The 14,888-nt window shown below is 45.1% G+C and overlaps 1 protein-coding gene across 10 annotated transcripts; it reads right to left on the reverse strand.

The window, feature by feature from the left end:
• Positions 1–2,629: 2,629 nt before the first annotated feature.
• LOC109685404 (leukocyte immunoglobulin-like receptor subfamily A member 5) lies at positions 2,630–8,572 on the reverse strand. Of its 10 annotated transcripts, XM_074058213.1 has the most exons (12): positions 8,430–8,567; positions 8,231–8,266; positions 7,782–8,066; positions 7,333–7,635; positions 5,993–6,043; positions 5,657–5,704; positions 4,917–5,030; positions 4,510–4,588; positions 4,399–4,433; positions 4,192–4,244; positions 3,201–3,335; positions 2,630–3,124 (listed from the first exon to the last, which is right to left on the reverse strand). In XM_074058213.1, the coding sequence occupies exons 1-12, from the start codon at positions 8,461–8,463 to the stop codon at positions 3,014–3,016; spliced, it is 1,284 nt and encodes a 427-aa protein (XP_073914314.1). In that variant the 5' UTR covers positions 8,464–8,567; the 3' UTR covers positions 2,630–3,013. The 10 variants fall into 10 exon arrangements, 9 of the variants coding, with proteins under 9 accessions (XP_073914314.1, XP_073914320.1, XP_073914316.1 ...); XM_074058219.1 differs by lacking the exon at positions 7,782–8,066 and having other exon boundaries at positions 7,333–7,456; positions 8,235–8,266; positions 8,430–8,572; XM_074058215.1 differs by lacking the exon at positions 5,657–5,704 and having other exon boundaries at positions 8,430–8,569.
• Positions 8,573–14,888: the final 6,316 nt, after the last annotated feature.

Genomic DNA, 14,888 nt, shown 5'->3' on the forward strand with positions numbered 1-14,888 from the left:
CAAGATCCTCTATTTTTCCCTTCCCACTTTTGCTGGGATGACAGGCAAGTACCACCAATCCTAGCTTTTCTCCACTGAGATGGGATCTCACACAAATTGTTCCCCATCTGTCCTGGAATAATGATCCTCCTTCTCTCAGACTCCTATGCAGCTGAGATGACAGTTGTACACCACTGATCCTGGCTTTTGGTTGAGATTGGGTCTCACTGTTTGCCCATTCTGGCCTCAAACTGCGATCCTTGTGATTTCAGTCTCCCAAGGAGCTAGTATTACAGGCATGAGCCACTAGGACCTAGCTATTGTCTTTTTTTTTTTTGGCAACAGTGGGGTTTGAATTCAGGGCTTCACACTTACTAGGCAGGTGCTCTACCACTTGAACCCAGCCTAGGCAAAAATGTTCATAAAACTCCCTTTTCAACAGAAAAAAAGCACTGAAAATGGCGATGGACACCTGTCATGCCAGTTACGGGGGAAGCTTAAAATAAACGAATTGTGGTCCAGGCTGGTCTAGGCAAAAAGTGAGAATCTATCTCCAAAATAACCAGAGCAAAATGGGCTGGAGGCATTTCTCAAGTGTAAAGTACCTGCATCACAAGTGTGAAGCACTGAGTTCAGACCCCAGAACTGAAAAATAAATAAATAAGCAAATGAAAGAAAAATGAACAAAAAAGTAAAATAAAAAGCAGAAGTTATGCAAATGCCAGTGAGAGCATGGGAAAAGCTCATACAAGAGCATGTGTTTGCACTGATTGAGATGGAAAGATTTTACTTATTCTGTTACAGTGTTGAAATATATTGATTGAGGTTGAATAATAAGTGAAACTTGTCTTCAATACACAAAAACAAAACATCCAGTGTGGTCCTGATGTGCTGTCTCTTGACAGGAGTGAACCTTAGTGGTGGCATTTGTTTAGGGATTGACTCACTTCATGTGAGATCTCTTCCTATGATTTCCCAAGTCTTTAGGCTCTTTGCCTAAGGTTAGTATCAATTTTCTCATTGCTTGTGAAATGCATTTCAGTATATTTCTTCTTTTTCTATTGTCAGGGGAAGTTTAGATTACTGATGGGTATCCATGCACATGTGTATTTGCTTTTGTGTTTCATAAGTACACAAATAATTGGAACAAATCACCAAAGAAACACCCTAGGTTGGAGTTAAGGTGAGAAACTTTCTGATTTAGCAAGTCAATGTACAGCATGTGCCACAGAACAAATCTGAATCAGATGTAGGATGGTGGTCCTATAAGGTTGCAATGGAGCTGAAAAGTTTTTATCCTCTATAAATTTTACTGTATCTTTGCTGTATTTAATACTTTTAGATGCATGAGTACTGACCACAGTATTACAGTTGGCTGGAGTGCTCATGACAAAGTCACCTGGACAGGTTTTCAGCCCAGGAGCTGCAGACTTCACCTTGTGGCCATGGTGGAAGTGGCTATGCCATCTTGGTTTGTGTAAGTTACTCCATGACTTTCACACAATGATGAAATAAACTAAAGTCACAGGCATTTAAGGCATAGAAAACAATTCAAATGTACTTATTCTTTTTTCTTAATTTTATTATTCATATGTGCATACAAGGATTGGGTCATTTCTCCCCCCTGCCCCCACCTCCTCCCTTACCACCCACTCTGCCCCCTCCCTCTCCCCTCACCCCCTCAATACCCAGCAGAAACTATTTTGCCCTTATTTCTAATTTTGTTGTAGAGAGAGTATAAGCAATAATAGGAAGGAACAAGGGTTTTTGCTGGTTGAGATAAGGATAGCTATACAGGGCATTGACTCACATTGATTTCCTGTGCGTGGGTGTTACCTTCTAGGTTAATTCTTTTTGATCTAACCTTTTCTCTAGTACCTGTTCCCCTTTTCCTATTGGCCTCAGTTGCTTTAAGGTATCTGCTTTAGTTTCTCTGTGTTAAGGGCAACAAATTCTAGCTAGTTTTTTAGGTGTCTTACCTATCCTCACCCCTCCCTTGTGTGCTCTTGCTTTTATCATGTGCTCGTAGTCCAATCCCCTTGTTGTGTTTGCCCTTGATCTAATGTCCACATATGAGGAAGAACATACGATTTTTGGTCTTTTGGGCCAGGCTAACTTCACTCAGAATGATGTTCTCCAATTCCATCCATTTACCAGCGAATGATAACATTTTGTTCTTCTTCATGGCTGCATAAAATTCCATTGTGTATAGATACCACATTTTCTTAATCCATTCATCAGTGGTGGGGCATCTTGGCTGTTTCCATAACTTGGCTATTGTGAATATTGTACTTATTCTTATGTCCATTTTGTAAAGTATACATTGAAAATTTTCCCTTCTTCGCATTTTCAATCTATGTACATAAAATGTTCATAATGCTTTGTTCTTCATGTGACTACGTGCTCTGTCCTGTGTGGTACTGTCTCTCTCATCTATGGAAATGTCACCTGCTCTCTCTTCCTTTATGGCTAAAATTTACAAATGTCATTACTGTTTTAAGAATTAAATTTTGGGGTATTATTTATATTTGGGTGTTTCTGTGTTTATCCTCAATAGTAATTATGAATATCACATTACTTCTTCCCTGTGCCTTCATTTGCAATAGGCTTTTATTTTCTATTTTCTCAATATGATAGATGAGGTCATTGGTTTAGAAAGATTTTTCTTTACTCATTTATTTATTAATGGCTGTGATTTTCCAGTTTCATAATTAACATGTCATGGTTACATGATCACCCTATTCAAACCTCCTCTCACAACACTTTTGTTTTCTCATATCACACATTCTTTATTGAAAGGTCCCTGGTTTATTTCCAAAATTTCAGGATATCAGTTATCTCTGACTACAGAATCAGAACCATTTGAGTCCCACAGGTTCCCAGCACCTCCTGCTGGCAGGTGAGGTACCCATGGTGGCTGGACTCAGTAGTCAGTGTCCACAGGACGAATCCTGTGTCCTCTGAGGACCCTTCATGGAGTGTGGGGTCAGGGTCTCCCTTAGTGGTGGACACCAGAGCCGTGAGCTCACTGGTCTCAGCTGAGCTCCTCTGACTGGGAAGAAGTAAGTGCAGTTGTCCCCTGTCTGAGCTTAATGCTGCACAGCTGGGCATATGTCACATCCTGGGGACCTGGAGATTTGGCAGCCTGGAGGAGAGAGAGTGAGAGGGAGGTGAATGCATGGTGTTGGGGAGACTGGAGACCTAGAGAGAACAACACTCACCTGACTGTTCACCTGATTGTCGCTACTAGCCTGTACATCCTTCAGGGGGAAAGGAGGAGTGGCACCTCCCATCCTGAGTCTGGAGTGCTTCACCTGGGCATAGATCACTCCCTGGAGGTCTTCCTCAGGTAGTCCCTGCAGCAGGGAGACAGTGAGACAGAAACAGACCCTCCTGGTTCCACCTAGATCTCCGCAGGCAGTTTTCCCCATGATGACCAGACTGATCCTTTAAAAACTTAAATCAGATTATGTCATTCCTGATGAGGTCTTCGGGGGCTTCCTAAACCTCAGAGGTCTGGCAGCTTCCTTCCTGCAGTTTTGAGCTTTCATACTAACACTGACCCTGGCTCATGTGATCTGAGCCACATGATCCATCTTCCTGAAAGAGTTTGTGCTTACCTCAGGGCCTTTGCACTTGCTGTGGCCACTCACTGCCTGTAGCAGCAGGTCCACTAGATGTGTGTGTGACCTCTCAGGTTTCATCTCAGAGATACCTTGTCAGAGTTCTCCCTGTAATTCACACTTCTCTCTCTCCCCCCTGCTCTCTGTTCTTTGTTTCATTCTCCCTGACAGAATTCGCACTCCTGACTCCACATTTCCTTGCACATCCTCTCCACGTCCAACAGAAGCTCAGGGCAGGTGTGCAACTGTGTTGCTGCTGTGTCTGCAGTCTCTAGAGAGCCTGGTCAGGATGGGGCCCCCTGTGGGTGGCTGGATGAAAGAGAGGAGGGGGCTTATTTACCCATACATCTTTTCAATAACAGCCAGACAGTCAACAGAAAGAGGACAGAAGGAAGAGACCCACAAGGTCACAGAAAAAACAGGAGGCAGGCAGGATACAGCTGGGGGGGCGCGGGGGGCAGCAGCTTCCAGAAGCAAGTGGTCAGTTCTGGATGTCTGGGAGAACTTAGTGAGGAAGGACAAGGAGGTTCCCTTGGATTAAACTAGGCAACAGAAGCCCTTGGTGCCTTGGATGGAGTGGGATGCTCACCTGAGTGTCCAGTTCCAATCCATCCTCAGCCTGTGTGTCCTTCACAGCAGCATCTAGGGAAACAGAACCTGGTGTCATCTCCCGGTGATGTCCCCAGATTCACAGTGTGGGATTCAGTCTGACTCAGTCAAAGCCCTGCCCCTCCCTGCCTCCCTCCATGGTGCCAAGCCTTAGGGCATCTCCATCCAGGGTCCCTCTTCTTCTCACAGAAATTTTCTTCCTCGACAGAAGCTAGACTGGAGCTGGGGAGACAAGGGGGGTCAGGTATCAGTGAGGGATGCAGGAGAGTGAGGTTCTGGGTTCACGAGCAGGAATTACCTCTTCTGCAGGTCTCTGTCCCTGGACACTGGCTCCACTGCCCCTGCAGGACTTTGGAAGTTGGCCTCTCGCTGTGATGCTTGAGAGGGAAAAGCCTCGGGGTTATGTGATTTAGAGGTCCACCCCACAGACTCCTGAGGGGAGGATGGAGACTTTAAATACACTGGACATATGTCCATATGTTTGTGAGATGAAAAGCTGAGAAACTGCCTGAAATTTGCACAGGTGGTGAGATCAAGTGTTTCCTGTTCTTGGTTTTCTGATCTGAGATTCTGCAGGATTTCTCAGCTGTTCTGTTCCCACCTGGCTGGTTTACCTGGGATTCATTCCTTGAACGTGTCACCCTCTGTTGCTTCTTCAGTGAGCCTACCCCCTAATCAGGCCCAAGTCACCCACTCACTACTCACCTGACCTCTTGCCTTTGCCCTGATGCTGCTGTTGTAGGAGGAGGAGGAAGAGAAGGAGCAGCAGGAAGAAAGCCACTGAGACCCCAATCAGAACCATCAGGTACCACTGCAGTCCTTGGGGACAAATGATGTAGTAAATGAGGAGCAACACTCATCTGAGCACCTACTGTGTACAATGCCCATGCTGGGTAATTTTTGCCCTTCACCTCTGACCCTCACAATCCTGAAACATGGCATTGCTACCTCAACCAGTCATTTCACAAAGGAGGAAACTGAAGCTCAGGGCAGTAAGTCACCTGCCCCAGGTCACCTAGCAGGAAGCAGCAGAACTGGCATTGGAACTGGGAAGTCTGACTGCCAGCCTGGATGTCTGCACCAGAGCCAAACCCTCTCAGCCAGAGGGAAAGAGCCTAAATGCTCCTACCACAGTCCTGTGTCCCTCTCCTGTACAATGTCACTATCAATGTGCCCTTCCTATACTATGTCACACTCACTGCGGCACTGGGGACAGGTCCACTATAGAATCAGTTCTCTGGGAGGCCTCCTCTCCCAGGAGGTCACAGCCAAAGTGACCACTGGAAGGAACTTGAAGGTCTGGAACAGGCCATTCCTTTACACTTGGAGAAACTGAGGCCCAGATGAGGGAGGGCTTGTCCAAGTCAGTGTCTCCAGAGGAAGCTGCACCATGGCTTAGTCTCTGCTCCCCTGCATCCCACCTCCTAACAGAGCCCCTCACTTACCTGTCTGGGGTCTTGACTCCATGGTGGTAAGAGGCTGATGCTCAGAGCCTATGGGGTTGATGGGAGGTGAGGGGCTAGGATCCCTACTCTCCACCTCAGCCCTGTCATATGTCCCCCAAGTGGGCCCCAACATTGCCCTCTGCCTTGGCCTCACCTCATTGCAGCCCACCTTTCAACCCCTGTAACTTGTGGGTCCCCATCCACTTCTAAATGTGACCCACGGTCCCCTGGACACAAGCAGAGTTGGCACAGTAACAAGGATTTAGATGGGCTGAGACATCTCCAGGCAGCCTGGGGACCCAGGAAACTTCCTGGACAGAGGCCCCTGAGACTCACCAGCTGTTGAGATGGGGGTTGTATATGAGGTTGTTGGTACCCCAGAGGGTCCTGTGAATAAGGACAAGAGTAGGGTGAGGTGCCAAGGCCACCTCTGAAGACCCAGTCTCTGCTCACTCCCCTACATCTGTGTTGTGGCCTCATCAAGAACCTCCAACTAAGTATATGGAACTTTGGGATTCCAGGTAAGGAACAGGTGCACATGCTGGGGAAGACCCTGCTATCCTACCCCTATCTGAGGGTGAATCTCTGAGGGTGTGCCTCCTTCCAGCTAAATCACTCCCAACCCAGTTCAGAGTTATCATGGTTACAGGGCCCTGAATGACACTTCAAGTTCAGAGAGAACAGGGTCAGAGACCCCTCACCCAAGACTATGAGTACAAGGGGTCACTGAGGAGTGACAACAGGTAGGAGATAAGCTTTGAGACCTATTGCACCTGTAGATGCCCTCAAGGGCTGAGGTGACTGCAATCATGGAGAATTCTTCCTGGTGCTGCTGAGCTTGGGACTTTGATCTAAGGCAGGGGCATGGGAAGGATTAGCTTCTCCCTCCTTGGACAGAAGGAAAGTGCCTATCAGGTTCCATGACTGACATAACAAAGTCACATCCAGTATCTGAGGATCTACATCTCTCTGTAGCTATTTTCTCTTACTGTTTCCCTTCCTGCACCTACCCAGTTTCTATGTCTCCCTCCTGAAGCCCACAGACCTCATCCTGGCCATCACCTCCTGGGGCTCTGCCAGCATGTGCAGGGTATGGCCTCTTACAAAGTCTGGAAGAGTGTCTCAAGTAGTAAAAGCATCTGCTAGCAAGAATGAAATCCTGAGTTTAAAGCCCAGTGCCACAAAAAAGTGTCTCTTGTTCTCTGACTGACCCTGCTGGACTCCTCACCTATGATTAGGATGTCTGGGGGATCACTAGGAACCCATTACCCAGAGATGAGGTTGTATGTACCATAGCATCTGGACCTGTCCCCATGAAAGCCACTCACAGGCCCCAGTGGGACATCAGCCTGAGAGAGCCCAACCTGAGGATGCCGACCAGGGCCCTGGGAGAGATCATGTTCCCCTTCCTTGGACAGAGGAAATCTGTCATAGCCAAAGGCAGTGACACTGGAGGGTCAGGTTCTTTCCAGAGTCAAGACCCTCCTGGGTTAAGAGGGAAGACTTTGTGGACAACGTTGGATGGAGGGGGTTGAGGGGCAGGTTCCTGTCTCACTGTCTCTCAAGTCTGGGCCTCTGACTCAAGGTTACACAGTCTCCCTCTCTCTTGGAGTGTGGCTCATGACAAAGTGTGAAGGGTTCTAAAAATAATTGTGTCAAAAATTAAGCTTCCTCACCTGAGACCAGGAGCTCCAGGGGGTCACTGGGCACTGACCACACCTGTGGTTTTCTCTTGTCATAGATGTAGCATCTGAATGTCCACTTGTAGCTGGGGGTCACAGGGCCGACAGGGAACAACGCCTGCAAATATTCATATGGATATTGCTGTGAACCCAGGGCAGAGGAGAACTTGTGTTCTCCTTCCTTCATCAGAATGAAACTGTTCAGTCTCTGCCATGAGCCACATTGCAGGGTCACACTGCCTCCTGATGTCACCACATGACTGGGCAGAGCTGAAAGGCTGGGTTTTCTGTAGACCCCTAGGAGAGAAGGGGGCAGTGTGTTAAATGGACTCACACCTCCCACATTATCCCCAGGGTTGTGCTGTGAGAGGAGGAATACCTCAGAAGTTAAACCCCATTCCTGGGGGCAGAGACTGGGGCTGGGACCCCTATTGTCCTCTCACCTGTCACCACCAGCTCCAGGGGGTCACTGTGCTCTGACCAGCCAGCAGGACTGTAATAGTAACACTGATATTGCCCTGCATAGTACTCTGTCATTTTTGGGATGGAGAACTTGGCCTTGTTCCCAGGCTCCAGTGGATTCTGTCTATCCCAGGGTGCTGAGCTTCCCTCTTGATTCAGAAAGAACTCTTTGGCCTGCAGAGTCCCCTCACACCATATGGTCACCTTTCCCCCCCAGGTGATCACAAAGCCTTGCTCAGCCCACAGCCTGGGTTTGGGGAGGTATCCTGCAAAGAAATCAGAGGTTGAGATCAGGTAAATCCTCCTAACACCTTAGCCCTGAGCATCAGGATCTTCCAGGCTACCCAGGATTAACCCCACTTCCTGCCCAGCAGTGGGCTCTTCTTCCTTGTGAGGAGGAGAGACTTGAGATGACAGCTGACATACTCACCTGCCTGTACTAGAGTCCTGGAACACAGACTCAGCCCTGGAAGAGAGTTCCCTGTAAGAAGTTTGCCCCTGAAGCCTGAGCAGGTCCTCTCCTCCCCACAGCTTCCTCAGCCCTTCAGGTCTCCTGATGGGCCAGGGTGTGGCTGTGGGTTGACGTCCCTACCAGACTATGGTGCCCCCTCCCCCTCTTCACATCTCACCCAGGCAGAGCAGGACCATGAGTGTAGGGGTCATGCCTTCTTTTCCCAGTGGCCAGGCTGCACAGATAGAAGAGGATATTGTATCTAGCAGGACAGTCAAACAGATGATCAAAGTGTGGTCACTCAGAGGGCTGGTCCTGATTGTCACATGGTTATCACATCATACCAGCCCCAGAGGAAGTGGAGCTGCACTTCCTAGGAACCTGGTTTTCATTTCCCCACAGCTGGCATCGGGTGAACACCAGGCTTTGGCAGACACATTAGACAGTAATGTTGATGTTTGTGATCACTGGCTACTTCCTTCTGACCTTATTGCATTCTATACTTAAAAATATATAATTTGTAAATTTGTATTTTTTAGTATTGTCATTGTACATCAATGTATGACATACTTCAAAATCACTAATTTTCAGAACTCAAAGTAGTAAGCACACACACACAAATACACACACACACACACACACACACATCCAGTTATTCACTTCCTATTTCTGCTATAACAAACAGTAGCTTAGAACAACTCAGATCATGATGTCACAGTTCTGCAGGACTGAAGTGCAAAGCAACCCCTGTGGTTTAATCCAGTTCCCCTCAGGGCTAATTCTCTGCAGGCTAAGGGCAGACTCTGCTCACTCACCTCTTCAAGCTCCCACAGGCTGTGCATCCTGTGCCTCCTCATCCCTCCTATCTAACAGAGCAAGCACACTGCTCTCACCTCTGCTCCATCTTCTCACTTCCTTCTCTGATGCTGACTGCCTTGCCTGCCTCTATCGTTAACAAGGACCTTGTTGTTACATTGAGACCCCACAGAAAATCTCCACTTCTGAGATTCTTAAACTCATTTGCAAAGCCCCTTTTTGCCTGTAAGATAACCCAGTCACAGATCTGTGGATGAGCATGTGATTATCATTTTCCTGATGTCATTGAGGTTTGTCGGTCCCATGGCTTTGAGCTTCCCTTTTTTATACAGAAGGTACTTCTGTGCATCCAGGTCCCCTGACACCATATGGTCACATGTTTCCTTTAGATGGTTACACAGCCTGGCTCAGCCTAAAGGTTGAATTTATTTTGCACACCACGCATGTTTGGGAACGTCTTCAGCCAAATCTCATATGAGCCACTTCTCTGACAATTGACAGTGGATTTAGGGTTGGGTGGGTCGTGAACTTCCACTTCCTTGATGACTTGGCTACCCATGACCAGGCATTCACCCTTAGATAGAGCTCAATCCAAATCCAGAAATCACTTCCCAAAGAAGATTGTCTCTCTGAAGACATGGCACAGTGTGGTTCTAAAATCTTTAGGACTATGCTGTGACTGTTCACAGCCTCCCGAAACAGCAACCCAAACCATGGCCACTTCTGGGTCCTGTGGTTCAGGTTTTCTTCAGCCTGGATCTATTGCAAAGACTTCCTAATTCATCACTCCACCTGAGCTAGCTGCCTTTCAAGGTTCTTAATGAATGGACTGAGATCACACACCCAAGGATGCACATGTTGTCTTTGAACTCCAGAAGAGACCCACTAGGCTTTGGGTTTATTCTTATTACACAAGTGTCCAACCAAACATGTCTTCTCATTGTATGTTGAATCTCCATATGCCTCAGGAGTCTGGACCCCTACGACTTGTATTTTAGCAGGGAGAAGGGCCCAAAAAGAGACAGGCTGTGTTCTGACGAGACAGGGGAAGGGATGGCAAAGCAGAGAGATAAAACTTAATGAATTGAAATATGAAGGTCACATAACACTGGGAAAATTAAATAGCCAATAAAGTCACATGCAGCCACAAGTGTGTTGAGCTTTTCTTTCTGCCTTTGTAACCTGCTTACAAGGGTGTACAAGGTGAGACCCCTTTGTTCTCAGGGCTCAGCCTTTGGACATGAGTCTGCTGGGTTTGTGTTGGCACAATAAAATGTTGCTTCCTGCTAAACTGCCTGAGTGTCCCCTATTTCAGCTTGAGATTCCCTCAACAGTACAAAGGAAGAAAGAACGTGAATTTTGATAGATTTCTATCCCCCACTCAGGAACTGCTACGTCCTGTGAGGTCCACATCAGGTATTGTCACAGTGATGGACATAAGATATCCTGCTCACTGGAAGAGCTCATGGCCTGCAGACCACATGGCAAAGGCTAGGTTGATACACACCTGTATACAATGGTGGAGAAGCACCTCTGATCCTCAGTCCTTACACACAGACTGGTAGAAAATAGACTTCTATCAGACTCATAGTGTACCCAAAGCCAGGGACATGTGGATTTTTCTTAGAAATGAATGAAGCCTTATCAGAATCAGAAGCTGGATTTACATTTTGATTCTCGCCCCCATGGCAGAGTGACTTGTCTCACTATTCTATAGGAAGAGGCATCTCCAGTGCCTCCCATGGCCTTTCCTTTCACTGTGTCTCTGACCCCAGATGAGAAACCAACACCAGATGCTAATGGTATCTGAAACTCTTTATCATCCCACAATTGGAGCAATATAAGTAGGGTGGGTTCAGGGACCCCAGTCAGACTCCCACTAATTACCTGACCTCCATACAACTCCATGCTGAGAGAAGACATCCAGAGTCACTGTGGTTCTATTTACCAGAATGGAGCAGTCAACAATGAATACTGTACTACAAAAATTCACAGGGTATCTGTTTCTTTTTTACTAATAAAGAAGGTTTAGGTATCCAGGAATGTCAAGGAAGTCACTGATTCCACATTTCAAATTGATTTTATTTAGTTTACCTCTGTGTGCCCAAATGCTAAATAAGTGATTGTCCCTGTCAGGGAAGGAAGTGAACCTCAGAATGTGTCATAGAGCTTCTCTAGACAAACAGCACAATTGATATAAATAAAATACCCCATGGAATTAGAAGACACGTTTTTCTCAGAGCTCCAGTGAATCACCAACACTTCCCACATGATTTCCATCCTGTAAAAGAAAATAAATGAACATTCACATAACAATCAAATACATTATTATTGAAAATGATTATTGACTGATTGATCATCAATGCTTAAATTAAGAATATTTATTGATGAATAATACACTGAAAATATGAACGAACACTGCTAGATGAGATTCTTTATACTAGTTAAGTAATCAATTATTGAATGGTCCGTCATTCTTGGTATAGGAACTCATCTTAACCTGACCACAGCCATCCTGAGTCATAACCACCATGTTGTCCCCATGTGACCCTGGTCTCTTTCCCACATGGTTCCCAGCAAACTGTATTCATGCACACATCCTTGAAGTGGTGTGTGGATCTCTATGACAGTGCCTGGCACAGTCAGCACCAGGAATGTGCCTGATGCCTTTGATGTTTTCTTGAGGTAAACCAGGAACATTTTGACTTGGATGAAGTCACTTTTTTCTGATCACTACATAAGCCCCCTTCCTCAAGTCCGAATCACAGGCTCCACTGGTCTCTCTGCTGCCCATGTCCATTCTTCTGTCAGTAAATGTCCAATAAATCACATTCTGTGCACCCCTGGTCTGTCTGCCTCTTTCTTTGTTCTCTTGATAACTTGCCACTAGTTCTCATGCACTAAGGCTGACTTTGACCTTAACAAATGCTTAATTTAAAAATAATTATTAATAAAGAATAAGTTAATACAATTAGGAATCATCATAACAGTAAAATTAAAGCTTCCTCCAAAAGTACAAAACAGTAACAAAAATATCACTCATCCTTCCCTATAGAGTGGGCAAAGCTGAGTGGTGAATTTCAAATCATGATGGTTTTCCCTGCTGCCCCACTGTGGGGAGGAGATGGGAGAAGACAGTCCAAGATACACTGGATGAAAGGATGTATTGGTGGGCATCCATGACCATACTTTGTGTTTCAACACTGAACGTTTCACAGGAAGCAAAACTTCACAACACATTGGCCTTTGGTGTGGTTCAAAACAAGATACATGACTTCTGCTTTTCCAGAAATAAATTTCTGCTCATCAGGAACTCTGAGTTCCATATTTGAGACATTTCTAAATATGCTACAGAGTGAAGAGAGCTCAATGTAGGAAGGTCAGGAGCAGCCTGCTTCTGTCCCAGGTGTCACCTCTCCTTCATCAATGGTTGTGTTCATCTCTACATAATCCCAGGTCAGAGAATCCTAGGTGGATTGCTTGTGTTACAGCAACAGTGTGAATGTGTGTTGGGGGACCTTTTCTTTTTTTTTTTTCATTTTTCTTTTATTATTCATATGTGCATACAAGGCTTGGTTCATTTCTCCCCCCTGCCCCCACCCCCTCCCTTACCACCCACTCCACCCCCTCCCGCTCCCCCGCCTCAATACCCAGCAGAAACTATTTTGCCCTTATCTCTAATTTTGTTGTAGAGAGAGTATACGCAATAATAGGAAGGAACAAGGGGTTTTGCTGGTTGAGATAAGGATAGCTATACAGGGCTTTGACTCACATTGATTTCCTGTGCGTGGGTGTTACCTTCTAGGTTAATTCTTTTTGATCTAACCTTTTCTCTAGCTCCTGGTCCCCTTTTCCTATTGGCCTCAGTTGCTTTAAGGTATCTGCTTTAGTTTCTCTGCATTAAGGGCATCAAATCCTAGCTAGTTTTTTAGGTGTCTTACCTATCCTCACCCCTCCCTTGTGTGCTCTCGCTTTTATCATGTGCTCATAGTCCAATCCCCTTGTTGTGTTTGCCCTTGATCTAATGTCCACATATGAGGGAGAACATACGATTTTTGGTCTTTTGGGCCAGGCTAACCTCACTCAGAATGATGTTATCCAATTCCATCCATTTACCAGCGAATGATAACATTTCGTTCTTCTTCATGGCTGCATAAAATTCCATTGTGTATAGATACCACATTTTCTTAATCCATTCGTCAGTGCTGGGGCATCTTGGCTGTTTCCATAACTTGGCTATTGTGAATAGTGCTGCAATAAACATGGGTGTGCAGGTGCCTCTGGAGTAACAGTCTTTTGGGTATATCCCCAAGAGTGGTATTGCTGGATCAAATGGTAGATCGATGTCCAGCTTTTTAAGTAGCCTCCAAATTTTTTTCCAGAGTGGTTTTACTAGTTTACATTCCCACCAACAGTGTAAGAGGGTTCATTTTTCCCCGCATCCTCGCCAACACCTGTTGTTGGTGGTGTTGCTGATGATGGCTATTCTAACAGGGGTGAGGTGGAATCTTAGTGTGGTTTTAATTTGCATTTCCTTTATTGCTAGAGATGGTGAGCATTTTTTCATGTGTTTTCTGGCCATTTGAATTTCTTCTTTTGAGAAAGTTCTGTTTAGTTCACATGCCCATTTCTTTATTGGTTCATTAGTTTTGGGAGAATTTAGTTTTTTAAGTTCCCTGTATATTCTGGTTATCAGTCCTTTGTCTGATGTATAATTGGCAAATATTTTCTCCCACTCTGTGGGTGTTCTCTTCAGTTTAGAGACCATTTCTTTTGATGAACAGAAGCTTTTTAGTTTTATGAGGTCCCATTTATCTATGCTATCTCTTAGTTGCTGTGCTGCTGGGGTTTCATTGAGAAAGTTCTTACCTATACCTACTAACTCCAGAGTATTTCCTACTCTTTCTTGTATCAACTTAAGAGTTTGGGGTCTGATATTAAGATCCTTGATCCATTTTGAGTTAATCTTGGTATAGGGTGATATACATGGATCTAGTTTCAGTTTTTTGCAGACTGCTAACCAGTTTTCCCAGCAGTTTTTGTTGAAGAGGCTGCTATTTCTCCATCGTATATTTTTAGCTCCTTTGTCAAAGATAAGTTGCTCATAGTTGTGTGGCTTCATATCTGGATCCTCTATTCTGTTCCACTGGTCTTCATGTCTGTTTTTGTGCCAGTACCATGCTGTTTTTATTGTTATTGCTTTGTAATATAGTTTGAAGTCAGGTATTGTGATACCTCCTGCATTGTTCTTTTGACTGAGTATTGCCTTGGCTATTCGTGGCCTCTTGTGTTTCCATATAAATTTAACAGTAGATTTTTCAATCTCTTTAATGAATGTCATTGGAATTTTGATGGCAATTGCATTAAACATGTAGATTACTTTGGCGAGTATCGACATTTTTACTATGTTGATTCTACCAATCCATGAGCATGGGAGATCTCTCCACTTTCTATAGTCTTCCTCAATCTCTTTCTTCAGAAGTGTATAGTTTTCCTTGTAGAGGTCTTTCACATCTTTTGTTAGGTTTACACCTAGGTATTTGATTTTTTTTGAGGCTATTGTAAATGGAATTGTTTTCATACATTCTTTTTCCGTTTGCTCATTGTTAGTGTATAGAAATGCTAATGATTTTTGTATGTTGATTTTATATCCTGCTACCTTGCTATAGCTATTGATGATGTCTAGAAGCTTCTGAGTAGAGTTTTTTGGGTCTTTAAGGTATAGGATCATGTTGTCTGCAAATAGGGATATTTTGACAGTTTCTTTACCTATTTGTATTCCTTTTATTCCTTCTTCTTGCCTAATTGCTCTGGCTAGGAA

Source organism: Castor canadensis, chromosome 16 (genome assembly GCF_047511655.1).
Source record: "Castor canadensis chromosome 16, mCasCan1.hap1v2, whole genome shotgun sequence".
NCBI lineage: Eukaryota > Metazoa > Chordata > Mammalia > Rodentia > Castoridae > Castor > Castor canadensis.